This window comes from Ruditapes philippinarum, unplaced genomic scaffold (genome assembly GCF_026571515.1).
Source record: "Ruditapes philippinarum isolate M1 unplaced genomic scaffold, ASM2657151v2 ctg8860_1_1_1_1, whole genome shotgun sequence".
Lineage (NCBI taxonomy): Eukaryota > Metazoa > Mollusca > Bivalvia > Venerida > Veneridae > Ruditapes > Ruditapes philippinarum.
In genome coordinates this window covers 7,191-34,953 of record NW_026864933.1, presented here as the reverse complement: position 1 = coordinate 34,953, position 27,763 = coordinate 7,191, and the positions used below count along the sequence as shown (strand labels likewise).

Here is a 27,763-nt window from a genome sequence, read left to right as displayed (position 1 = left end):
AAAGCATGTTGAAATACGATCCAATAATAAACGATGGTCCTTACTTCACACTTTTATTTAGAGAAATTAATACTTTTTCATCTGCATATATCATACAGTCTGGATTTCAATCAAGTTCTAAATGTGGTAGTCTACCAGATACAGAATATTAACTCACAAAATTTAACAGCATGTGCATGATTTTTATCCTTAAACAACAAATTAAATAAATTTTTATTTCAAAACAGAAAAAATCCCTTGATATCTTATAGGATATATTCTTCAAGCAACAGCCTTGTGAAATTCTGTATTAAAGATTATTTTACCAATGACTGATTTAACAAGAATGGATAAAAACAAAAAAAATACAAACTTGTTGTTCATTAGGTCCATGAAATTTTCTATTTGTAGAATAGAACAATGAATAAGTAAAAAAAAAGATCCCACAAATGGTATACCTATGAACAATTTTCCCCATTGTCATTGTGTTTTAAATTATATCTGAGTACATAAAACTTCATAAGCTGCCAATTATTCAAAACTTTTCCTGCACTATCATTCTTTATAAACACTTTCACATGGAAATTATTGTCAGAGTTTATCAATTTATAATTTCAGTTCACATTGATTGTTATAGGCCTTTCTGTGATTAAACATTAATCTAGAGACAAAAACAAGAATATTAAGCCTTCAAATTGACCACTTAACAAATAAAGACAAAAATGCAGTAGTTTGTAGTTTCGCACCAAAATTCTCTGGTGGTTCATAATACACTAAATGTCCATTTTTACTCTGGACAATTTTCTGACTTGTTATATTTTAATATTCTTTCAGGCTAGATTTCTGCCAAACTTTCCAATATTTAAGTTTCGTTTTATCAAGATGTTATCATGTTCATCTTCAGAATGCAGTATAGTTGGGGTTGTTATTCATACGTGACCTCATGTTAGAACCCATGTTTGAGAATCCGTCACCACCTCCCATGTTACCAAATCCGCCTCCAAAGCCACCACCCATGTTGCCTGAAATTACAGCATACGTATTTCTTAGTGTGCACTGTGCAGTCAAAAATAACATTCAAGCTACAAATTATTTCTTCATTACCTACATTTCATGACTCCTTAAAAGAGATTATCGGATAATATCCTCGCTCTAGAATCTAGTTAGTACTATGTACATCTGCACTGGCATAAAGCTTTTTGATACTTAAAACGCCCATTAAGACCAAAAACTGATTTTATCTTTTGCTTTCATTATGGAAACTTTTTGTTGTTATCTTGTTACATTTCTAAACCGTAACTCACTGACCATTGAGCTCAAGTACTTTAGGAATGCTTTGAATCCATCGTTTAAAAAATTTATAACCATATATCTGGTCTTTCTAAAGATTTTTATCTTATTTCTGAGGCTGCCTATAACTGTAAAAATTTGCAACAATGCTGAGTAATATTGCCATAGTAAAGATCCCTGCTCTCTATGCACTTATACAAGATAACTATGATCATACATGCAATACGGTATCATCATATTTACCTTTTCTCATACCTCCTCCACCCATCATCTCCATATCACCTTCACCCTGGAAATCATCGCCACCAAACATTCCATCACTACGGTTGTTAGGTGTGGAATTCAGGAATAACTCAATATATCTATGCTCTATGAAATAAAGAATTAAACATTTATGTATGTTTTGAAAGAATAAGTATTATCTTTGTAATTCGTATTTGTTTACGAGACATGTTCAATGACTTAAATACAAACAATACTGTTCAGCTGCTTCAAAACAAATAACTTAACTTCCTTTCCTCACTCCACACATAAGATGCAATACTGATAAGCCATCTTATGCTTTCCTTTAACATGGGTAGTCGGTATTTCACTGGCTTAACAAACTATAATTCAAAATCAACATACATGTACTTTTTTTTGAGAATTATAACATATTGTAAAAGAACTATAAGTTACTTGCAATTTAGAGTATTAGAAAACATTTTAGACAAAAAAAGATACATACGCATGTTAGCTTTGTGTTTTTTCATTGCTTCTTTAGCTTCTTGATGTGTAGAGAAATCAACGTTAGCTTCACCTGTTGGTCGACCCTGATTGTTAAACTCAAACTCTACCTTCACTGGTACCAATGGTGAGAAAAACTGAGAGAAAAAAAGATATCTCAAGTTTACTCTTAAATTGAAATTACATTACAACATTGAAAATTAACTAGGAAATATCTGTACAATACTTTACAAATTTAATTTTGTACGCCATTTATTCTAGTTTCAACAAATGCATTTATTTAATTTACTGAAATTATTTATAAACAGTAATTTAAAACAGTTCTGTATTAATACTAAACTGGTATAGTAACAAAGAACACGATAAACAACAAATGAGTATATAACAGACATATTATTACTAGATTCCAAACCAAGAATGATTTTAATAAACTTACATCAGCAACATCTTGGTCATTAGCTTGGAATGGTAGCCCTCTCATATGTACAGAATGCCCCGTCTTGCTAATATAATGACAGCCTGGTTGACTTCCGCCCTTCATCATTCCCATTCTATCTCCTCCCATACGACCTTGACCTGACATACCTTGTTGCCTCATGTTGCCACGACGACCCATTCCCATGCCCATACCTAAAGGAAGAGATCAAAACTTTTCAGAAAACTATTACTGAAATTATGCACTCTACATATTGAGAATATGCGCAGACAATATTAAGAATTTGCCCTGTCAACATTGAGACTATGCTGTGTCAACAATAAGCATATGATATCAATATTGAGAATATGGTCTGTAAATATTGAGAATATACACTAAAAATAAATAAATTTTGAAAATTTTATAGGATTAAAAATTACTTAATTCTTATTCCAATTAGTAATTGCAGTTTTTAAAAAAATCTTTTTGAGACCATATCAAGGTCCATCAAAGTGGGAAATTACTAAGAGGTGCAAGAAGAAATAAGCCAATTTGTTAATATTAAAACCATTTTCAGAAAAATATTATTTCTAAATGGCTAACAAGACATAATTTTATATTTACCTCCACCCATACCTCCTCCCATTCCCATACGACCACCACCACCACCACCTCCCATGTTGTTACCAAATCCCATATCATCATCATAATCATCGTCATAGAAACCTGAAATATTTAAACATTTTATGTAACTTACATTGCATAATGTCTTCAGAGGATGGCCACAAGCCTTACACAAAGGACCAGTTACTCTTTGATAAGGCTAGTAAATTTTATGAAAGTCAGACCAATTTAAATTCTTGTTTTCCTCATCATGTCATATTTTTATTTTAATGAAATTATTTCAGTATAAAATAAACCCTAGTAATGAACTAATGAAAAAACTGGAGCCAATAATTCATGTTAACCTCCATAAATACATATTCTAAAAATCTATAAATTGTTACTATAATGCCTCAGGGGAAAAACAGTTGTCTTATTTGCATGTGAGTGGCAACATTATCTCCTCAACAAGTGTCAACATAATTATATTGTTCTAAGATCAGTTAAGAAAGTTACCTTTGAGATTCCTGCCCCCACGACCTCTGCCATAGCCCATGCCACCGCCCATGCCCATGTTTCCACCCATCCCACCACCACCGCCGCCCATCATCCTCTCATTCCTGTTATACGGACTTGGGCGCATACCCATCAATGGCCGTGGTTGCTTGGCCATTCCAAAGTCCTGGTAGATATTTGCTGTAGCCTCATTTAAACTACTCTTAAATATTTCAATGTACCTGAAACATCATGTATATATACACAATCAGTAACTGTTATAACACAAAAATATGGGGAATCTGTTGGACAAAACACTATTTCAAATGGGACGTGCCCATATGCAAATGACCCTTCCAAAGATTTAATCTAAATTCATTATAAGCTATTGGAAATTATAGTTAATCAGTCAGTATTTAGTTTAAGTTCAATTTATTAACAACCTTAAATTTGCTAAAGGGAAACAAAATAGCAACATATTCAATTTAATAATGATTTAAGATCGACAAAATATTCTACATCAATCTCATAACTCTTGAATCTTGCTACCAGTAACAAATTCCTTTTTCCAGAGCAAAGTATAACAACTTGATAGAAAGACATCAAAACATTAGCCTTTTAAGCTTTGCTGTGAATTCTTTCTTCATTTTTTTTTTGTGTTGGCTTTTTCTGCCTGAATTTTTTATTTTCAGTATCAGGATAATTTGAGAATAAATGTATTTTTCTGTCTGAAGAAAAATATTGTTGTCTTTTCTGTGTTATATTAAACTGAACAGATATCTGAAAGGCATGCAGTCAAAAGAAACCAAACAACTTAAGTGCAGATAAAAATGTTTGACTGGGTCAAAATATTTGTGCAAACAATTATCATAAATATTGTGTAAAATGAATTCCAAAACTCCTTCTATTTTCCTTCATCATAGATGTGATTTCCATTTTTGATTTCAGTATTTATTTATTGATAACTCGGAACGTGTTGAATTATGAAAGCAATAAATTTTTTCACAATAGACCTCTTCCTTGGCGTAGATTAAGGTGAAATCTAAGAACGGCGTTACTAGTAAATCCTTATTCCAAAACAATTACAGGAGTTGAAAGTGGAAAATGTTAATATAACAAGATATCAGGAAAGACATATTACATATGTTTGCTTAAAAATTCTATCCAGTTAATCATAAAGTCAAATGAAAATTTTAGCAGCAAATTTTAAAATTATAACTGTCGCAATGGTAGTGGAGTGTGCACACTGTTAATAACAGTTCCTAATCTTGAATTCTTACTTATCTTGAATTCAAAACATAAACTTTACTTGATTAACTTGCATTCAACTTCAATATCAAACAGAATTCAACAAACACATTGCTTCCCAATAAACTAAATCTATAACGTAATAAAAATTATGTAAAATATATAAATAAACTTGGGGTATTCCCTAGGGAGCCCCCTACCATCCAGCCCTACCAACCAAACCGCTTATGCCCACCGTCAAAATACTTCAAGACCCTGTCTTGTGTTATGTTCTAGTAAATTTTCTTTAATTAACAGCCCCTACTGGGACCCGCCACTCCCACCTGTGCCCAATTCTTTCTTTGTGTTTGAGTAAAGCCTTCTCCGCTATCTCACAAGTAGCGAATTGTACGTAGGCGTCCCCCGTTGTCCTCCCATGCCGATCTTCTGGTAGCATTATCCCATTTGGTACTAACTCCAACCCTAGACACCCAGCCCAAAATAAACATACATTTAGTTGTAGAAGTTAAAGACAATTCTGACATAAAAGCCATATTGCACAGTACAACAATTAATTCAGCAGACAGTATTCATACATCTTACCCCTCCTTTGTCAAAGTTTCTTACACTTTGAATATTATACTTTTTCAGCCATATTTGATTATTTTCAACAATCGGACAAGTTTCTCTAAGCACCTCACTTACATGTCAAGACAATACCTTTAAACATTTTTTCACTCCTGGGAAAATATAAGGATGACAAATGTGTGTGCATTATGTAAAGCATATAAGCACAACATGTCTATATTAAACTTTGAAATATATCATATTTGTCTGTGTTTTATATATCTTGTATGTTCTATGTTATGTTACAAAACAATCAATAACACAATATTTATACAAGATTTCTCGTGTGCCAGAGAAACTCATCCTTATGAACAGGGACTTCTTGTTTTCCTGATTCGGCCATCAAATGTCTAAAAGCAATCATACATAAAGTAATTTCCTTGGTTAGCCACTAGTCAAAGGTAGTCCAACTATTTTCATAATGGGAGTTTTACCCCAATAATACCACTATAATTTGGTAATGGACTCAAAGATTTGCTGATCAATAGAATCAACTGAAACAAAACTGTTAGGAATCATATCAAAGCAGATCTGCACTTATATGAATTGTAACATGAAAATTATAAAACTGTTTATACCTTTAACTACATACACATCATCTTTAAGAAATAAGACATCTTTGGAAAAAAATTGTATTAAGTTTTAAATCACAATATAGAAAGGCAATACTTTAATGTCTGATCATTGAAGGTTATTTGTCTATCCTAAAATTGAATTTATAAAACCTGTTACGTACCATGATTAACAAAAACCTTCATAGAACCTCAAAACCATTTTTTACATTCAACATTGTGTTTAATATTAAGTTCAGTATTAAAGATAATGAGTTCATCGCCATACTATCATAACCTATTCTCTGAGTTCATAACCTTTTCTTCGACTTCATCCAACCTGTTCTTTCAGTTGATAAGTTACAACAGCATTGCTTTGAACCCTTGATATTACTTTTCATATCTTACTTAAATATACAAATTGCTTTTAAATTAGTTAACTATTTCATTTACTTCAAAGATAGCATGAAATAATGTCAAATTAAACTTGTCCATCATCATGTATATCAATGCAATCTTACAAACTTTTATCCTAAAACTGGGACAAATTTTCCCCATACCTATACTGATATGTATCCAACTTTTTCCAAATATATGAATAATTATGGACATTTCCAAGTCAATTTTTTTACCTGAAAAGAACTGTGCAATCTCCTCTTTAGAACAGCCAAATGGCAATCCCCTTAATCTCAAAACGGCCTCGCCAGATTGTGGTTGACTTCTACTAGATCGTTTAACCACCCATTCCATTTCACTCTGCTTAGACCTAAACACTGAAAAGAACAAAATAATAGACATTGTCTAATAAACTTAATGCAGAAAAGGTTTTTAGCCAGAGCAACCTTTTAAACTTACTGTATTATATATCAATTATAAGCAATGAAGTTTATACATGTACACAGACATACTAAGTTTTTCCAGTCTTTAATTTGCATTAAAGTGACATTATGCCCATCCAACTGTAAATTGAAGTGTACAGGTAAGTCAATGCCAAAATAGTTTTTCTTCTATTTTGCTTTGAAAAACAATATATTGTGTAACCCCCAGAAAATTCTATAAATATCCCATCAAATTTACCACTTACATTCACTTGAGATAAAGAGCAGAACAGTTTTATAGTTTATCCTAAACATTTGACACTTTCAATTTTTGGTCAATCACCATTATAAAGTCAATCTTTTGTAATATATTGCTAATTCAGGTCAACTTGGCTACAAAAAAATGAGCTTCATGCCACTTCAATATCAATATTTATTTTCATTAACCACTTAAGGCACATGAAAATGGTCTTATTACTACAACCCTGGTCTTATTACTACAACCCTAAGTATGAACACTTAATTAAATTCCAGTTTCCACGCATACAAAAGTTTTCAACAGATATTAAAATATTTCTTGTAAGTAGACTGGTTAAATTTATCATACAAGACCAACCTTCTATGTATCTTTGTCCCATGTGATCTTTGTGTCTAGTCAATGCTGCCTCAACATCTTCCTCAGATTCTAGCTCTATAAATGCCTCTCCACTCGGACGACCTTCTCGGGAAAATGTGAAATGAACTCCATTTTGAACAATCCTTACATTGTCTGAAGTGAAACAGATATATACACATTTCTACATGTTATTTTGCAGTACAGAAATTTACTCAGTATTGCAATGAAGAAAAATATAAAGAAAAGACTTTTAATATATAACTGATGTGATACTCAAGAAATAGGAGATGTGAATATTTTTGTTAGCATTTTTAAACAACGCATAGAAGATTGTTATACTCAAAATTGGCATGATAATATTAACAATGCCAGTAGATGTCACCATTATTGTTATTTTAAAAGCTTATTAAATGTAGAACGGTATCTTCTAATAGAAATCCCTGTAAAACATAAGAAAGCATATGCTAAATTTCGATGTTCAAATCACAAACTTTATGTTGAAATCGGTAGGCATTTAAATATACCTTTTCAAGAACGCTTTTGCAACTTTTGTCTTGAAAATCATTTAACTTATCATATTGACTGTGAATATCATGCTTTTTTCATTGTAAAAAATATTTAGAAATTAGAAATACCTATTTACTAAACTGGTATAATTCAAGAAATGAATTACATAACTTTTCTGAATTACTTTCATCAAATGATATTTTTATAATTAAGAAAATCTCTACTTATATTTACCACCTCATGATATCTATAGCACAGTAGCATTAAAATGTAATGATTGTCAAAACTTGTAAAAGACACAACCTTATATAATGTTAAATATCATATTTTGTATGACATGTATTTTGGGCCGGTAGCCTTTATTTACTGAATAAATCTTTTGACTTGACTTGTTTACTTTGTATATTACATCTCATAAATTTGAAAAAGCCCAAGAGTTTGTATGAAATAAATATTTCAATTATCACTGAACTCTTGAAACATACCTCCAAAAAATTCTGTGACATCATCTGCTGTTGCTGACCATGGCAACCCACGTAGACGGCAAACAAAACCATCATCCATATTTTCTACAAAATAAAATATGTTTTACTACAATCACTTAATAAGTGGAATGGAAGTGAACGTAATAAAAACATAAAACTATAGATTCATAAGATACTATCTACAACTATAGATTCATATTATATCCTAGAAAGATACTATCTATGGTTTTGCAGTTCATGTTTGTTGCAAGAAATAGTGTTTGGCTCAGGGTGTCCGTTTGACCCTTGAAATGACTCTTTGACCCTTCAAATTTCCAAAAGGCCTGATTTGACCTACAGTATTTTAACTGGAGGGTCAAATTTTGTTAAAATCATGGGGATTTGGCCTTGTAGTCAGTAAAATGTAGTCAAAATGACCCTCAGGATTTCATGGCTAGTGAACACCCTCTTGGCTGCACTTTACAAAAATATATATAACGTATTAACTTTGCTTTGCATGTTGTTAAGGTAAATGAATAATAAGAAATATCTTATTATTATATAATCTAATTGTACTTCTTCTGAAATAAAGTATATTTAGAAAAAAATGTTATCTGTCTTGCAGATTCGATAAAATTAATATAGATCTAGATTCTAATAAAATGTGTTTGTAAAGTAATATTTAAAAAAAAAATGAAACAAAAACGTGTTTACTTAATATCAATGATTCATAAGCTTCTAATTAAATCTTCCGTATAAGCGCATTGATTGTTGCCAAAATTCATTTGCACGTGTCATACGTTTTTTTTCTTCTATCAAATAGAAAGACCTTGTCTGTGCATTATCTAGTTAAAGAAATAAAGGACAGAACAGAAGTTAAATATGTAGAAATACAGTGAGATACGCAATCGTTTATCTTTACTCGCAATTCTACTGATAAGAAAAGCTTGTCTGCTGCTAGTTCGAAACTGTCACATCCGTGTATTACAAATAATTACAATAATTACAATAAATAGTGTTAACACAAACCAGTGATTTTCCTACTTATATAACAGACTCCGAAAAAGGGCCTCTTCCCAATTGAAATTTTCTTTAAAATCATGCAGTTTTCCCAAAATCTGAACTGAAACATGCTTTTTTCTTCCCAAATTAGCAATTTTAGCGATAATTTTTCCCAAAATCAAGAGGCTAAGGCCTCTTCCCAATTAAGCGAGAAAAATCACTGCAAACCTAAATATTAATAATTGAAAAGTGGGCCGAGTTGACCCGTGCCGAGTTGGAATAGGGCCGATCAAAGACTATACTTGTCTTTAAAAATTTCATACTTTAAAGGTTAATAGGGCCGAAACTTCTAGGGGCTGATTTCTGCACAAGCACCGATTTGGTTTGGGGCCGAAACGTCCTATTTGCATTGATATGCAACTTCCTCTTTACAAATGTTTCAACATTTGACAGAAATTCTTTGTCATGTCTTATATAGTTTCAGAAATAGCCCTACTTTCGCTTTAAACATATAATAGCCCTACTTTCCCTTTAAACCCATCTAATGAACATCAATTATGGCAGATAAATCAGAATAACCTTCGAGAGTAGATAGGAGAACCGGAACTTTTTAGCCAAGAATTAGGCAGTGAAAAGGGGCACACCGTCAAGTTATTTGTGAATTAGTGTGAAACACCTTGTGCAGCATTTGTTGAACTCTATCTACATTGACAATATGATATAAGGAATTTTGAGACCAAAACTGCGTGATAACTATTGAACGCACCATCGGCATCGCAGTAATTTCGTGAATCGTGCGCAGTCAAAATGAAACTTATGTTGTCTCAACTTAACAAGTGCAACAGATTATTCTCTTCAAAAAATATAAATGCACTGTTTTGATCATTTTGAATTACCTGACTTCATGCTGTTTTAGAGATATTTTAAATTCTTTTGCCAAAATTTCAAGATTTTGAACAACCAAAATGGCGAGGCGTTCAGCGGTGAAAAGACTAAGTTATTTCTCGTACAAATTATCCTGACAATCGGCACACCTCGGCTAGGGTTTGCCTAAAATACGAAAGTAAGATTTTTGACGAAAGTGAGCGAAAGTGCCTTTTAAAATTTGAATTGTACCGTTTTAATAGAATTTTACAGTAAAATTGCTGTTTGTAGACGTATATTATTAGTAATTCATTATATATAATATGAAAAAGGCAAAGCCTCAAAGCGAAGCGAGCTCGATGTACTTTTTACGTGAAATAGTATGAAATAATCTCAAATGCAGTGACGAGTGCGTGTGACGTCACACGTACTGTGTTATATATGGCCCCGTCCCTGTCGTGAAATGAATAACGAGTTTTGAAAACGTTGATAAAACTTTGTTTATTTTATTTCACTCTATAATTTTTCAAGCGAAATAAAGATTATTTTAAGTGAAATAAATGTAAAACTTAAAACGTTTGCGACATTAAAATAGCGTACTTGATTTGTTTGTTTTGCACGTGCTGTTTGGCGCTACATTGTGACGTCACCTAAACAATACTTTAAACGGCTGTACAGCGTTAACGACTGAATAAAAGATATTGGTGTTCGGATTCATTTTCTTAGTTAGACCATTTTCTTTCATTCTAGATAATTTTCACAACAAAATTCGACAAAAAATTGTTTTTATTTATCAGATTTCAAACAAAATGGCGCCTTCGATTTTCATTTTTTATACACAGCTTCCGTTATTCTGGTTCCCTGTCCAATTATGGTTCCCATAGACGTGCGCGGGTGACCAGTCTACACATCCGTTTTCAGTCAGAATTCCTTAGTTTTTACCGTTATCTTTAAATTCGAAAGGTTGCGATGTGTCCAATTTGGTATTTTGGACGAAAGTTTTCAAAACCATCACTTAGCAGGTACTCGCGTTACCGTAAAGCTCGCTTTGCGAGCAGGCCCTTCGGGCCAGCTCGTCGAGCTCGCTATTATAATAAATAACCATAATCATAATTAAATCGCCATTTATTGGCCTAATTTTAATATACAAGTTCATCGCTCTTCCTTTCGCTCGCAAAGTGACTTGTAAAGTATTAAATATAGAGATTAAATTGAAAATGTACTAAATTTGCAGTTTGTAGACGTGTATTATAAGAAATTAATATTATTTATTTTCTAAATTAATCATTACATTATGATGATTTATAGTTTTATACCCCATTTTTTTGCATAATTTCTATATACAATATCAGCGATCTTCCTTTCGCTTACATTGAAAAATACGAAAGTGACTTGTAAAATTTCAAATATAGAGTTTGATTGAAAATGTACTTAAATTGCAGTTTGTAAACGTATATATTATCAGATATTAATAATTGATATTCAACACTATATTTCAATTAAACATTATATTTGATATTTTAGAAGTCACTTTCTTATCTTCTATGTGAGCGAAAGGAAGATTGCTGAACTTGTATATAGAAATTATGTAAATGAAATGGGGTTAAAACATCATAATAATTACTTTTGAAAATAAATAATATTAATTTCTGATAATATATGCCTGAAAAATGCAATATTAGTATAACTTTCAATATAACGCTTTATTTCATATTTTGCAAGTCACTTTCGTATTTTTCAATGTGAGCGAAAGGAAGATCTCAGATCTTGTGTATAGAAATTATGCAAACAAATGGTGATTAAATCATCATAATGTTTATTTTTGAAAAGAAATATTATATATTTCTGATAATATACGTCTACAAACTGCAATTTTAGTATAAATTTCAATTTAGACTCTATATTTGATATTTTACAAGTCACTTTCGTATTTTTCAAAGTGAGCGAAAGGAAGATCTCAGAACTTATGTATAGAAATTATGCAAATAAATGGCGATTAAATCATTATAGTGATTTTTTTGAAAAGAAATATTATAAGTTGCTAATAATATACGTCTTCAAACAGAAATTTCACTGTAAAATTCTATTAAAACGGTACAATTCAAATTTTAAAAGTCACTTTCGCTCACTTTCGTCAAAAATCTCACTTTCGTATTTTAGGCATACCGCCACACAGAAAGGCCCGAGAAGATGCGATTGAAAGCGTTAGTCTGGTTCCCGTCGCGTCCTTCCCGTCGTACTATAAAATTTAGTACTATTTATTGAACGAGAGAAAAGGGCGGGTAATCCAGACGGCAATATGAAATGAAAGAGGTAACTTTTCACGGAAAGTGCAGTTACTTTTAAGACAGATATTCACCTTATCCACTACAAATATACTCTAAAATTACATATAATAATAGCAAATGAAGCTCAAAAGTGTATTTTGTTTTTGTTTTTTTGTATTTGTTGTGTTTGCTTGTTTTTTTTTACAATCAGAGGGGATAAAGATGAAGCACAGGAACAAATCTAACTATATGTTTACAAATTATGTATTTACCAAACAAATTTATATTCTAATATTTGATTAAAGTATCAAGAAATATGTTCAGTAGTTTTAAGAGTGTTAATACAACTTAAAATTATGTACAACTAAACATAAACTCAAAAAGAATGAGATATACTATTTTAAAATCAATTGAGCACGCATGCAGTATCACAAAATGACTGTAGCAAACATATAGCTTGCCAATCGAATACGAATACACGTATGAAATGAATTTCAGACAGTGCACGCTACTTTTTCCTGCAAGGAAATTTTCTTTCAGGCCTTAGCATAAAGCATAAAAAAGCTTCGCTCGTTTACAGCCACAAAAATTTAGATGTAAATTAACCGCCTCCGTGGTCGAGGGGTTAGAGACGATGACTTCTAATCCAGTTACCTCTCTGGCGTGGGTTCGATCCCCGGGAGATGCTTTGTTCGTTTAACGCGGAGGAAGGTAGTCTAGTACTGGTGTAACTCTCCGGGAACGATGGTTGGGAAACTACCCGCCTATAAGACTGAAATACTGTTTGGAAAATGCGTAAAATGAAACAAACAAACAAAAAAAAAACTTTCAGACTTAAATGCACACTGTAGTTAACGGAAGAATAAAATAGAGAAGAAAAAAACCTATAATCCATGAAGAACACAGCATCGGCAACATTTAAAATGTAGCAGTTTTTGTTTGATTAAACATGGAAGTTTGTGATATTTGCAATCTACCGTCCATGCCTTCTAGCACCGGGTTTTTCTCGCTATTTCGCTACGTTTGTTTTTACATCCGGCCCTATCATTAGTTTTGGATACTCATAGACAAACATCAGTTCACCTGTTAGTTTGTTATATCATACTTACAACTATTACTGTTTGAAACTTTGTAAATATTGTGTTAAGAATGTAGTTCTAATCTTGAAAGTAGACATTCGTTCAAAAGCTAAGCAAAATTATAATAAGCATTGCATATGTCACAAATATAGTCACTTTGTGTGGAGCGAAACATTTCCAATTTTGCCGACCATAACAGTTTCCACTTTTCATGAAAGTCAAAGACACTCAGTAGGGGAAACGAATGAATTTTAAGGCTCGATAAAGACTTGTTAAGATTGAATAGAAAAACGGAACCCCTTAACAACGTTAAAATATTGCAGGTTCGATATGAAAGACGATAATTGGCCTGCAAATTGACGTTCACTATCTTAGCACCGGCTTAAACCGAATTCATTATTTAAACAAGATGATGGTGCAATTTTATATTTAGAAACATCCGCAAGTGTGTTCATTTGACTGTAAAATGGAATTTCGAAACGGGAACAGCATACGTATCAAAGACAGACGTCAGGAGACAAAGACAAATAATTAAGAACAAAAAAACAAATAAAAAACAGGCAACATTATTGTTTGTGAATGATATTCCTAAGGCAATGAATAAAGTTTATGAACTATTTGCTGATAATACAAAAAATATCGGGTTATTAAAAATTTGGCAGATAACAAACTCTTTAAAATGTTTTACGTACGCTGTTTAAAAGGAGCAAATAACTTAACTAACCATAAAAATGCAATGTCATGCATGCATGCTTGAAGCAGCAATTTTGATACAATCTACGAAATACAACATAGATGACAACAATGTAGACATTGAAATCATTGACAGGGGAAAATGACATATATAAATTTCACATCTACTTTGAAATTTGACCATCACATTAGTCTAAAAATTGATATTGACCATGTTTCTTCATGTGACACCAGAACTGGTTGGTTCCAGGAAGCGGACTCGAAAGTGATTAATATAAGTTGCAAGAAATTAGCAAAAATAAATATGTTTAAACTAAAGTGAAGTCTCACATAAATCTGTTAAAAAGAAGTATGGATAACAATGTATGTGTTACTTCAAAAATCTTATGAAACCACTAATAGATTTCGGAAATATAATTTTTTTTCATTAAACTGTACGCGAACAGAGTATGAAAAAATACATGTGTTGCTGATAAAAATTTGGTAAAAGAAAACAGTATGCGTAAATGACTATATTTGTAGGATATTGGCGGTACCTCACTGCTTTGCACATAAGAAGCAAAACCGCAACTAAAAGGGAATTCACAAAGAATCATAAGGTATAACACATATAAGGGCGATCTTATAAGGTATTCAATTAGGAATACACGAAAATATAAAATACATGGGACTAACCCAAAACGGCAAAATTGAAAATTTTGCCTTCATCATAAATAGCTCCGTGCCTTCTCGATTCATGTGTACGAGAAATGTAAAAACAACACATTTCTCTTATACAATTTTTTAGGCATTAAAAAAACATGGAACATACATGTAATATGTAATTTTAAATCAAGTACGTAACATAAATTATAAGTTTTAGTTATTTTTATAAAAATCTTAAAAATGGTTTTTAAGTACGCCTGATACAAAACATTTGCGCTTAATTAAATTTAAAAATATATTTAATGACCGTGTCTAATGATAATGTAGAAAGAAAATAGAAAGATATAATTTTGTAATGATTATGAGTATACAAGTAGTGTCTCAAAAATGATAAAGGAACTTAATTAGCAAACCCTTGAGCAGCGTCGAAACATCGGTGCTGTAACCTACTTGTATAAAATCCAAAACAACATTGTCTTTGATGACCACCAACACCTTACTCAAACAAGAAATCTGAACTACCTGATACGTACCCTACTCGAGAACACAATACCACCAAAATTCTTTCTTCACTAGGAGCATGCGTCTTTGGAATAGCCTTCCTTAGACTATTCGGTCTAGACCCAGTTTTAACATCTTTATTGAGAGGCTTGACCCATTCTACAAATTCTAAATTGCACGCTATGTCTTTTAAATTAATAGTCCTGTAGAACTTTTATTCTTTTATCTTTTTAAATTTGTATATATATAATGTCTTTTATTAACGCACCTGCTAGTCATAATCAGAATTGATTGTTAAGCAGTATCATATAGATGTAAATGTAGAAGAGAAAAATGTATTCATGCTAGCAGGAGTCAGTTTCAAAAAGGGCATACATATATACGGTCAGTCATGTCAACCCAAAAGGTAGACTTATCCTCGCAGTTTCGGAGTTCAGGTAAAATAGTTTTTGATTTGATTTAAACATATTTTATTGCCAAAAATAAGACATATACATACATGTAAACAGCCACAACACAATGACATGACATATTTGCCAAAAGGGTTGACCCACAAGTTCTCTCAAATCAGCAACGGGTCTTCCCTGGAAGATAAATCAAAGGTTAACAATTAAAATATTTTTTAATAGTTTTCGCCTTATATTTCATGAAGTGACTTTTATTTGCTTTAACTGTTCTTTTCTATTGGACTGATGATGAATTATCATAGGACACCTGAGCTTAGCTTATCCATTTAACCATGAAGCGCCGTATTTTTATTAAAAAGGTCCGTATAGCAACCAAATTTTGTTTCCGGTCTACTGTCAAACGCCATATTTGCCTGTAAAATGTAAACAAAGAATGTATCTATAAACATCGGACTTATTTTATAAAATTATTGATTCAGATCTTTTGTATTTTGTAAATGATAATTAATTTAGCGTTTGGTTGGATAATCTGCTGAAAATATGAGCTTCCTCTTGTAAGTTTTTGTGTTAATCTATCCCTACTTTTTACTTCCTGGACTTGTAAAAAAAATCTATTACAACAAGTTGATCGTTACCTTAGGATACGGGCCTTAAGACACACTCAGATATTTTGCATTGGTATGAGTCACTTAACAAGTATAAAATCACACATAGTAATGTCAAAGACAACAGTTAACAGGATAAAGAAATTTTCAACAAGTATGTGACTCATAATTTGATTCCGTTACCAAGAAACATTCAAAATTAAAGGAAAATTCAATAAATTTGTCTGAGCACAGCTTAATGATTACATCACAGACTGTGACAGTTCTATAATATGTGAATATTATCACTCTTTGTTATGCATGTACATGCAATTTAATGTTTGCTGCATAACGTACATAATTTGCAAGTGAGCAGTGTTTTGTATAAAGTTCAAACCAGACAAGCTCATTCAAAAAAAAATGAGTTCCTTTCCTACTGTTATTGGCATCAGTGGATTATTTCATGGTTTGTTATGCTGGGAATTGTGAGCAAATCAATTCCTCTATACTCTTAAAGCTACATTAAATAAGTATGTAAAAATAAATTTGCCGTCCGCCTAAAAATCAAACATTCTACAGTTTCATTAACCTGTTTAACAGTATTGTAAATCTCATGAAAAAATGTTAATAAATTAGGATTTTAAACGGAAAACCCCGCGGTAACACTAAAGTTCGTATACGAATTTTAACATGCAAATAAAGACTATAATCAGCTTGTGTATGCCCTACGTCACAGTTTTATAGTTGCTATCCAGCAATATGATATTTTCTTGTGCAAACAAACTTTAACCGTTTTAGCTTCACGGTGCAGGTGCACTAAGCCTGGGGTCAGTGAAAGTAATCTCGTAAAAAGATTAAATTTGTAAATTGTATGAAAACATCCGTTACAATGCGGAAATATACCGTTAAATTAGGACTGCTACTTATAGTCATGTTTGTTGATTCAGGATTGATGTACGATAATCCGAAGGCGGAGTTTCTCATGCAAACAGAAATTGTACATCCCATTTCGCCACAATGAGGTTACCCATTTTTATGCTAAAAAATAAAACTCATTTTGGTTGTCTGGACACCAAAATAAGACCTGGAGTTGATATAAAACCCAATTTATTAATGAAATGTCGCTATCTGAGGCCCGCATGGAAGATCGGGAAACTGAATGTGTTAGCCTCATAAAATAAAGTTGTTACTTACTTACTTACTTACTTACTTACTATTTAGTTTTTGATGAAATTTATTAAATGTAGCTCTAAGCTGAATATCATAATGTTCATTAATACACTTGTTACTATTATATAGTAACAAAATTGCCTATGATTTCAACTGATTATGAGTGTCACGTGACCTATTATGAGTTTGCGGCCCGGGGCCGAGAACTAGTTATCAGCCCGCAGAACATGTGCACGTGCACAAACTGAAACAGTGACGTCACATTTAACGTCATCAAACAGTTAACTGTAAAAGTGAAAGTAGGTTGTCAGCACAAATCGCTTTATTTTTATTATGAGACCTTAAGCGTATTTTGACAAACACATTTTGTTACTATTGAAATTTGAAGAAATAATACGACAAATTCATTCCGAAAAAATTGAAAATAAAACTTGCTTGTTGGTTCTACTGCTTTGAACACACAAACAGAAAACATCTCTGTACAGAACAGTACTGTAGAAGAGTAGACAAGAATTTCAACAAAAGAACTTCAAAGTCCATTTGTTTTGATTATGTTTTTGTTATTTTTATACCCCCACAAACGAAGTTTAGGGGGGGTATATAGGAGTCAGCTTGTCGGTCGGTCCGTCCGTCCGTCCGTCGGTCGGTCCACATCATGGTTTCCGGACGATAACTAGAGTTTGGAATGAGGTATTGTAATCAAACTTGGTATATAGCAACCTTATGTGGAAACTCTGGTTGGTATTGCATTTGAACCCCCTGGGGTCAAGGTCAAGGTCACCGTTACTAAAAATAGAAAAATGGTTTCCGGACAATAACTAGTTAGGAGTGAGATATTGTAAACAAACTTTGCGTATAGCAATGTTATGTGAAGACCTGGGTTGGTATTGCATTTAGGCCCCCTGGGGTCAAGGTCAAGGTCATGGTTACTAAAAATAGAAAAACGGTTTCCGGACAATAACTTGAGTTAGGAATGAGATATTGTAATCAAACTTGGTGTATAGCAAGCTTATATGAAGACCTGGGTTGGTATTGCATTTGGACCCCCTAGGGTCAAGGTCAAGGTCACCGTTACTAAAAATAGAAAAATGGTTTCTGGACAATAACTAGTTAGGAATGAGATATTGTTATCAAACTTGTTGTTTAGCAAGCTTATATGTAGACCTGGGTTGGTATTGCATTTGGACCCTGGGGTCAAGGTCAAGATCACCGTTACTAAAAATAGAAAAATGGTTTCCGGACAATAACTTGAGTTAGGAATGAGATATTGTAATCAAACTTGGTGTATAGCAAGCTTATATGAAGACCTTGGTTGGTATTGCATTTGGACCCCCTGAGGTCAAGGTCAAGGTCACCGTTACTAAATATAGAAAAATGGTTTCCGGACAATAACTAGAGTTAGGAATGAGATATTGTAATCAAACTTTGTGAAAAGCAAGCTTATTTGGAGACCCCGGTTGGGATTACAATTAATTGAAATATTTCTTTGTACACAGTTGATAGTATGTGTTGAAATTTTTCTTCAGACTACTTATTATGCTCCCCGAAAAAATTTCGGGGGAGCATATAGTCGCCGCCTTGTCCGTCCGTCCGTCCGGCCGTCCGTCCGTCTTTCCGTCCGTCCGTCCGTCCGTCCGTCCCCTTTTCTTGTCCGGGACATAACTTTGAAACAACAAGAGGTATCAACATGAAACTTTGTAGGTAGATAGATCTCATTGAGTAGGTGTGCAGTGCACAAGAACCGTAACTCTGCCTTGCCTAATTTTTGAATTATTCCCCTTTGTTTATTTTTACACTTTGAACTTTGTCCGGGACATAACTCTAAAAGTATAAGAGGTATCAACATGAAACTTTGTAGGTAGATAGATCTCATTGAGTAGATGTGCAGTGCACAAGAACCGTAACTCTGCCTTGCCTAATTTTGGAGTTACTGCCCTTTTTTCATTTGACACTTTTAATTTTGTCCGGGACATAACTCTAAAATTATAAGAGAAATCAACATGAAACTTTGTATGTAGATAGATCTCATTGGGTAGAAGTGCAGTGCAAAAGAACCATAACTCTGCCTTGGCTAATTTTTGAATTATTCCACTTTGTTTATTTTTATACTTTGAAATTTGTCCGGGACATAACTCTAAAAGTATAAGAGGTATCAACATGAAACTTTGTAGGTAGATAGATCTCATTGAGTAAAAGTGCAGTGCACAAGAACAGTAACTCTGCCTTGCCTAATTTTTGAATTATCCCCCTTTGTTTATTTTACACTTTGAACTTTGTCCAGGACATAACTCTAAAAGTATAAGAGGTATCAACATGAAACTTTGTAGGTAGATAGATCTCATTGAGTAGGTGTGCAGTGCACAAGAACTGTAACTCTGCCTTGCCTAATTTTTGAATTATCCCCCTTTGTTTATTTTACACTTTGAAATTTGTCCGGGACATAACTCTAAAAGTATAAGAGGTATCAGCATGAAACTTTGTAGGTAGATAGTTCTCATTGAGTAGGTTTGCAGTGCACAAGAACCGTAACTCTGCCTTGTCTAATTTTTGAATTATCCCCCTTTGTTTATTTTACACTTTGAACTTTGTCCAGGACATAACTCTAAAAGTATAAGAGGTATCAACATGAAACTTTGTAGGTATATAGATCTCATTGAGTAGGTGTGCAGTGAACAAGAACCTTAACTCTGCCTTGCCTAATTTTTGAATTATCCCCCTTCGTTTATTTTTTACACTTTGAACTTTGTCCGGGACATATTTCTTAATGTATAAGAGATATCAACATGAAACTTTGTAGGTAGATAGATCTCATTGAGTAAGTTTGCAGTGCACAAGAACTGTAACACTGTCTTGCCTTCTTTTGTAGTTATTGCCCTTTGTTCATTTTGACACTTTGAACTTTGTCTGGGACATTATTCTAAAATTATAAGAGATATCAACATGAAACTTTGTAGATAGATAGGTCTCATTGGGTGGAAGTGCAGTGCTTAAGAATCATTACTCTGCCTTGCCTTATTTTGAAGTAATTGCCCTTTGTTTATTTTTACTTTTTGACTTTTGTCCTGGACATTACTTTAAAACTATTAGAGATATCAACATGAAACTTTGTAGGTAGCTAGATATAATTGGATAGAACTGCAACGCTTCAAGAACCTAAACAAAGCCTGGTGTAATTTTGGAGTTATTGCCCTTTGTTCATTTTTTTTTATACTTTCCTGTGTCCAGAACCTTCTCGGGGAGCATCACCCGGTTCAACCGGTTCTTGTTTTTCAAAAAGTTGCTGGTGGGGGTATTAATCACCTTCAGTGATAGGTCTAGTTTTGTTTGTTTTTTTAAATGCTACTATTAGATCTACCAAGTGTATTAAAGACATTAATACACGTCAGCGTAGGGCCGGAAGGTGATAATCGGCCCTGAATGAATAATGGCCCTCGGGCTAAAGCCCTCGGGTCCATTATTCATTTTGCGGGCCGATTATCACCTTCCGGCCCTCTCCTGCCGTGTATTAACCTCTTATAAATCAAAGGTTAACAATTTCGTGTCTAAGTCTCTACGTCCCTGTGATGGGTTTAACATAGGGAGATTATGTTTTCAATTTATTCATTGAATTCAATCTATAGTACTCGCCGTGGGTACCCACATCCTTGCTGGCAACTTGGTGATCACACGTCAGTTGGCATCTACTATAAACAAATATGGGTTGACGTAATTAATCGAATTGTTTTGGATTGTTGAGTATTACTTTATGGTCACATGTATTTAAAATTAAAGATAAAGCAGGTAATACCAGTAAGAGTAATTTGTTTTCATTATTACAAAATTACAGAAATATTAACTTAAGTACTGCAAAACTAAAGGCACCAACCTGATAACACAATTTAGAATATCAATATGCTTTTAAAACTCAATTCTTCCTGTCTTGTGCAAATATTTCTCCAATGGTCTGAAGGGAAGTGCCATTTCTAACTTTTCTTGTAGCTTTCATTAATTTTTAAATAGATGCAAGTAAGAAAGAACAACAATAAAACAACATATTTTTTTTAAGTATTTTGCATACATTTGTGATGATTAAAACAAGAAGACAAAACACTATGATGATAGTTTATATAACACATATTTAGGTTCCACTGTACTAGGCAGGTTTGTATTTAACCAGTAATTACCAATGTCTACGAAAGTGACCAACTTTTAAAGCTTTCGACGGACATGATTTCTGATTCAGCTATAACATACAAATGACCATTAGACTCAATATCCAAGCTCAGTCCTGTTGTCATGGAGAAATATCACATTGCTTAGTATAAAATCATATATTATGAATGGTAGGAAGAGTTCTTTTAGAGGCAAAAAGTGCTCACTGCTGGAATGAAAAAACTTGTTATATATTGCTGGTATGCCATTGTAATTTTGTATCTCTACATTCATTATTATATAAATGCCAAATTATACTGGTTAAAAATTTGTTTACAGTGGCAGTCGGAGCAACAAAACATTCAAGCCAAAGAAGAATATACCAGAGGGGACGCATCAGTATGATTTGATGCAACATGCTGCTGTCACTCTAGGTAGTGGAAATCTTAGGTTAGCAGTCGCACTGCCTGAAGGTGAAGATCTCAATGAATGGGTTGCTGTCAACAGTAAGTGATTAATTCAGTAAATAGGATGATTTTAAGCATGTTCATTAAATTGATACATGTGACGATGTCCATTCTATTTTTGACATTTTTATGACATTTATATGTTCATTGTCATTTGAATAATCGCTAATGCATTGGTGCTGATAATTCTTGTTCCTTTAGGAAGTAAATTTCAAATCACTGTTTACTTGCCTACTGACTAAATACATACATGTACAAAAGTCAATGTACATAATGTCTAGTGGTTTGTGAATAGCAGCTTCCTTAAAACTCTTGTCATTATGAAATGATAAAATTTCCTGAGGAAATCAGTCAGTGCAAACGGTACTTTATGAAAATTATGCAGATTATATTTTTATCCCCTATCCCCCCCCCCCCCCCAACCCAATTTAAAAGTGAGAGTATACTGTGATGGAGTCAGTCCAGAAGTACAGTATAAAAATAAGTCAACTTGTACTTGTCTGATCAATAACTTGAGAATGAATACGCTAAAGTTTGTTACTAAGAAGGTTATAGTATTATTATTATTTAAGAAGGTTAAAGTAGTATTATTACTATATCATTATCACTAATTGACTTATAAATATAACTCTAGTTCGACTTTCATAAATAATGCATAAGTACATGTATTTACATTTGTAAATAAGCCACTATGACAGCAAATTAAGTGGAGGCATAAATGCCCTATGAACACATTTATAGTTACAAGTGTTTCTCCTGTGTTGCAGTTTGTGTTAAGCTCACAATTTTAAGATTTAGAAACTCACAATTTTAAGATTTATTTCCCTGCTGAAACTGAATCAGATTACACATGAATAATTTATTTTACAGCTGTGGATTTCTTCAACCAGATCAACATGTTGTATGGCACAATCACAGAATTCTGTACAGAAGAAACATGCCCAGTGATGTCAGCAGGACCAAAATATGAGTATCATTGGGCGGACGGACAAACAGTCAAGAAACCCATTAAATGTTCAGCACCAAAGTATATAGATTATCTCATGTCTTGGGTCCAAGATCAATTGGATGATGAAACACTCTTCCCTTCCAAAATTGGTTTGTATTCTATAGCATATTTTGGGCTCTAGGCATTTATTTTGAAATAAACTTTACTTAGTTAATATAGTAGAATTTATAGAAAAAAGAATTTATTAATATAGCCAGTGATTGGTAAGCATTTCTCCATATTGCCAATTTATACTATAGTCTTCTTTCATGTGAGGAAGCTATCCAGCTAGCTTACGGAACGTCGGTGGTTCTACTCAGGTACCCGTTTGTGCCTGAAATAATGCACGGAAGGGCACCTGAGGTCTTCCTCCACCAGTAAAGCTGGAACGTCGTGATATGACCTATACTGTGTCGATGTGATGTAAAACCAAAAAAAAAAAATATATATATACTATAGTCAATTAGACATAATATATCAAAGGGTATTTTATGGACAGTAAACAAACAGAAAAGTAGGTATCTTATGATGCAATTTATTTATGATATCACATTACAAGAGTTGTCACTTTTAGGGGACTTCTCTTTGTGATCTTTTATAAGTGTCCTCTTGCACATTGTCTTTTAGTTCCACAGTGGAGTAGATATTTGCTGACAAGAAATAATATCAGAGTATTAAAAGTTATTTAGCTGTTTCTGAAAATTATGTAAAAAATATTTTGTACAGCTGCATGTATAAAAAAATGTTTGGAATTCTACATTCAATGAAATTAGACCTATGTACCTTCAAATCTTAGCTATAGTTTCCATTTGCCACACAACTCACTAACTACATTCATGTTATATCTTCCTTGTTAAATATGCAAATTTTATTACCTTTTGAAGATTGAATAAATATGTATTTTATATGATTGGATACTAAGACTATAGCAAAAGGCAGATATGGCATTTTTAACAAATTAATGTGTGACCAACTTTGAAAATGCTGATAATTTATTCCTGTTATATGAATGCCAAATGTACAAAATATCACGTCCTTTCTGTTTCAGGAGTGCCATTTCCACGGAATTTTCTATCCATAGCAAAGACAATATTAAAAAGATTGTTTCGTGTGTATGCACATATCTATCACCAACATTTCAAAGAGGTCATGCAACTCAGCGAGGAGGCTCATCTGAACACATCTTTCAAACACTTTATCTACTTCGTGCAGGAGTTTAATCTTATCGAACGTCGTGAGCTCGCGCCACTCCAGGAGCTCATTGACAAGCTGACGAGTAAAGACCGATGAGGGAGAAAAAGGAGATTCCATTTTTTAATAGCCATTTTTTTTATGCGATGGATATTTGACTTGCTTACGATTAAGCACCGTCTGATAATATGATATTTTAAAACTGTTGGACCACTATGTTTTCTTTATTTCGTGTGTATAGATGTACAGAAATAATTTTGCCGAGGTTTTTTTTCATGTGTGATAGTGCTTTTATCCCATGTTTCTTTTACAATTATTGTTTTTTAATTACGGTAGGCAAGCTAAATTTTGTTGACTGAACAAATTTGTAATAATGTTGCTTATAAACTGGGAGATAAATGTTACTCATTGCTTTGTTTAGAACTAAAATGGGGAAAAAATAACTTACATTTGTTAACAATTTTTAACAAAAGGGCAAACTTGACTGTCTCAGATGCTGTTAATAAGTCTTATATTGTTTTGTGGGTGAGTGTATTGGTCATGCTAAATTTAAGAATATTTTCGTACTGCAAATTTATATACAAGGAAAACACCCTCATAATTATGAAGATTTTATTCTTATACAACTTTTGAGTTATATGAGGGATAAAGGATAATATGAGCCGTGTCATGACAAAACCAACATAATGGGTTTGCGACCAGCATGGATCCAGACCAGCCTGCGCATCCGCGCAGTCTGATCAGAATCCATGCTGTTCGCTTACAAACTCTATAACAAGTAGAGAAACCGATAGCGAACAGCATGGATCTTGATCAGACTGTGCGGATGCGCAGGCTGGTCTGGATCCATGCTGGTCGCAAACCCATTTTGTTGGTTTTGTCATGACACGGCTCATATATCTATTCTTAATTGGAAAAAGAAAACAGGATAAGGCCACTCTTGAATAAATATAAGATGGTTTAAAGAAACAGATCATTTGAAAGTCCTGTGACCACAATGCCAACTAAAATAAGTTCCTTTTTCTTGTTTATGAAATGTAAAAAAAATGTCGGACCGTCCTCTCAGTTGAGAAAGTTTGCGTCTTGTACTGGTAACTAAAATATATTTAAGGGTCAGTGATTTATTTTCCAATTTTCAAAACAACCTGTGGCTTTCTGAAGGGGAAAATATAGCATGTGAAATCAGAAAAGGGAAAACTTAAATTCAAACAACTGAGAATGAAATTTTATAAAATTTTCAATTTCAGTTCAATTTTACATGCATGGTTCATAGCAGAGGCTTATCTATAGGGACAGCTTTCTGTCTTCTAGCTGATACAAGTCAGCTGCTCTCATGAAGAATGTGCACAGGGCATTATAGGGGAAAATATTAGCATTTTTAGGGGAAAATATACCTATTTTGGGATAGGGGAAACAGCCTTTATTTGGCTGTAAAATACAGGGAAAAAATCACTGAGGGTGGTCTAATTGGATACAAATTTGTATAAATTGGGAATATAGTGCAATAAGAATTCAATGTGCTTGAATCATTTAATGCAGATCTGTCATTAAATTTCAGATTAAAATGACAGTGATCAATTGATAATTGGATTATATTGAAAATTTTACAATTGTTCTGACCTACATGTAGAAATCTTTTGAAGCTCCACATTGTAATTATGTGCAGTATTTAAATATTTTATTATTATGTTTCTCTCATACAGCACTTTATACAACTTACTTAACCCTTAACTTGCTGAATTTCTTAAATGGACTTGCCCAGCGTACATTGTTGAATCAGTCCATTATTAATTTTGGGGACAATAAATTGAGGATTTTTAAATTGATAAGCCAGTAGTAAAGAGCTGGGAAAGAATGCACATAGCCTACATTAAATTTCAAAAATCGAAAATCAGACTGCAAAATGTAGGTAAAGAAGGGAAAGCATTATATTTTGAAAGCCGCATGCCAAAATCAGGAGCTAATGACTCTGAAACTTCCACTAATGGAAGCCCTGAATGTACAAAAGTGCAGGCTTGTTTGACTACATACAGGTGGCAAAGGCAGATCATTTAGTTTCAGCAGATTGAGGGTTGATAACACAAATATGCATATAACTTTCTCAACATATGTGTAATTGATTATGAAGTATAGTGTATTATTATGAAGAGGGAATAAACACTGTATGTCGGGCTTATGTTCAGCAATGTTTATAATGTCTATATTTTGATAATCGTTTGATTTCACACTTGGAAAAGAAATTTTTTTTAACCATTCCTGTAGTTTCACAGTCAACTCCTTAAAAGTTTATTTGATGAAGTGTTTGATCAATTCTGTGGAATTACCCACTTCCATAATCCCAAATTTTCATTGTGATATGCCTGTAATATACAATAGAATGTACCTGGTACCAAAGTTTACGTTTGATAGTTCCATTCTAGAGATTAAACATTGATGAAAATGAGCCCAATGTGTGTGTGTATATATATAAAATAATGTGCTTTATTAAGCCAACCTAGTCTAACTGTAGTGTTATTATGTGCACTTCAGCATTTGTAATTTCTGCTAGAGACTTTACAGATTGTAGATTGATGTTTTGTTTTATTTTTATTTTGCATTTGTTGCTACAATATGCATAATGTAGTGCTAGTCCTATTACATTTACTGCTGAGCACAATGGATATTCACATTGACAATTAATCCTATATGCCATAAATGCACCTGTAGTTAAAACTATTTGAACAGTACGCACTGTGGTAAGCTGGTACACACATGTGAAAACTGACCAGGCTATTTACTACTAGATACACAGATGTTTGATTTTATGCCTGAAATCCTAAAATCAGCAATGCACATGTTCAAATATGAAAACAAGTCTTTTAAAACAAAGAAATTAGCAGTGAATAGGCCTTTTCTAGAATTTCAAGTTGTGTTGTATGAATTTTAGACAATGTTGCATATATGTCTCAAGATGCAAAATTAAGTAAACAGCATTATGGTGTCTTTTCATGTTACATGGATTTGCAACCCTGTACTGACTGTTCAAACCACTTGCCCCCCACTGCTGTGGTTTGAGTCCCATCAGGGTTTTTGAATACTTTCAGGTGAGCAGGCTATCCAGCTAATGTATCAAACTCTGGTGGTTTTACAGAGGTGCTGGCTCAAGCCTGAAATAATGTAGTGGGACGCATCCCTCCAATAGTAAACCTGCAAATTTGCCATATGACCATTACCATGTTGGTGTGGCTTAAAACCCAACAAATAGAAGTTGTGTTTCAAATGTTAGAATTTTCATTGTATTCAGCAGTTACATGTACACATTTTAATGTTTGTTTTTGAGTACACATTTTAAGCTGTCTTAATTGCAATTTCTAATTTTGACTTTTCTAGATGTAATTTGACAACATATTTTTAGCTCGACTATTCGAAGAATATGAGAGCTATTGTAGTCGCCCCGGCGTCCGCGTCGGCGTCTGC

The 27,763-nt window shown here is 33.0% G+C and overlaps 2 protein-coding genes across 2 annotated transcripts; one reads left to right on the top strand and one right to left on the bottom strand.

Moving 5' to 3' along the window:
- Positions 1–39: 39 nt before the first annotated feature.
- On the bottom strand, positions 40–10,356 carry LOC132727325 (heterogeneous nuclear ribonucleoprotein H3-like). The gene is made up of 11 exons (XM_060712762.1): positions 10,217–10,356; positions 8,340–8,423; positions 7,348–7,500; positions 6,546–6,686; positions 5,080–5,218; positions 3,530–3,750; positions 3,035–3,136; positions 2,432–2,625; positions 1,997–2,132; positions 1,513–1,638; positions 40–1,001 (listed from the first exon to the last, which is right to left on the bottom strand). Exons 1-11 carry the CDS (start codon positions 10,224–10,226, stop codon positions 880–882), a joined length of 1,428 nt encoding a protein of 475 aa, XP_060568745.1. The 5' UTR covers positions 10,227–10,356; the 3' UTR covers positions 40–879.
- Positions 10,357–16,158: 5,802 nt separating this feature from the next.
- Positions 16,159–24,961, top strand: LOC132727323 (MOB kinase activator 1B). The gene is made up of 4 exons (XM_060712757.1): positions 16,159–16,330; positions 22,001–22,167; positions 22,999–23,226; positions 24,165–24,961. Exons 1-4 carry the CDS (start codon positions 16,317–16,319, stop codon positions 24,404–24,406), a joined length of 651 nt encoding a protein of 216 aa, XP_060568740.1. The 5' UTR covers positions 16,159–16,316; the 3' UTR covers positions 24,407–24,961.
- Positions 24,962–27,763: the final 2,802 nt, after the last annotated feature.

Coding starts and splice junctions, on each gene's coding strand:
- LOC132727325 (XM_060712762.1), bottom strand. Junction 6,687..7,347: donor GGGACAAAGATACATAGAAG/GTTGGTCTTGTA, acceptor TGTTCTTTTCAG/TGTTTAGGTCTAAGCAGAGT. Junction 1,002..1,512: donor TGGAGGAGGTATGAGAAAAG/GTAAATATGATG, acceptor CTGTAATTTCAG/GCAACATGGGTGGTGGCTTT.
- LOC132727323 (XM_060712757.1), top strand. Junction 22,168..22,998: donor TGAATGGGTTGCTGTCAACA/GTAAGTGATTAA, acceptor TTTATTTTACAG/CTGTGGATTTCTTCAACCAG. Junction 23,227..24,164: donor ACTCTTCCCTTCCAAAATTG/GTTTGTATTCTA, acceptor TTTCTGTTTCAG/GAGTGCCATTTCCACGGAAT.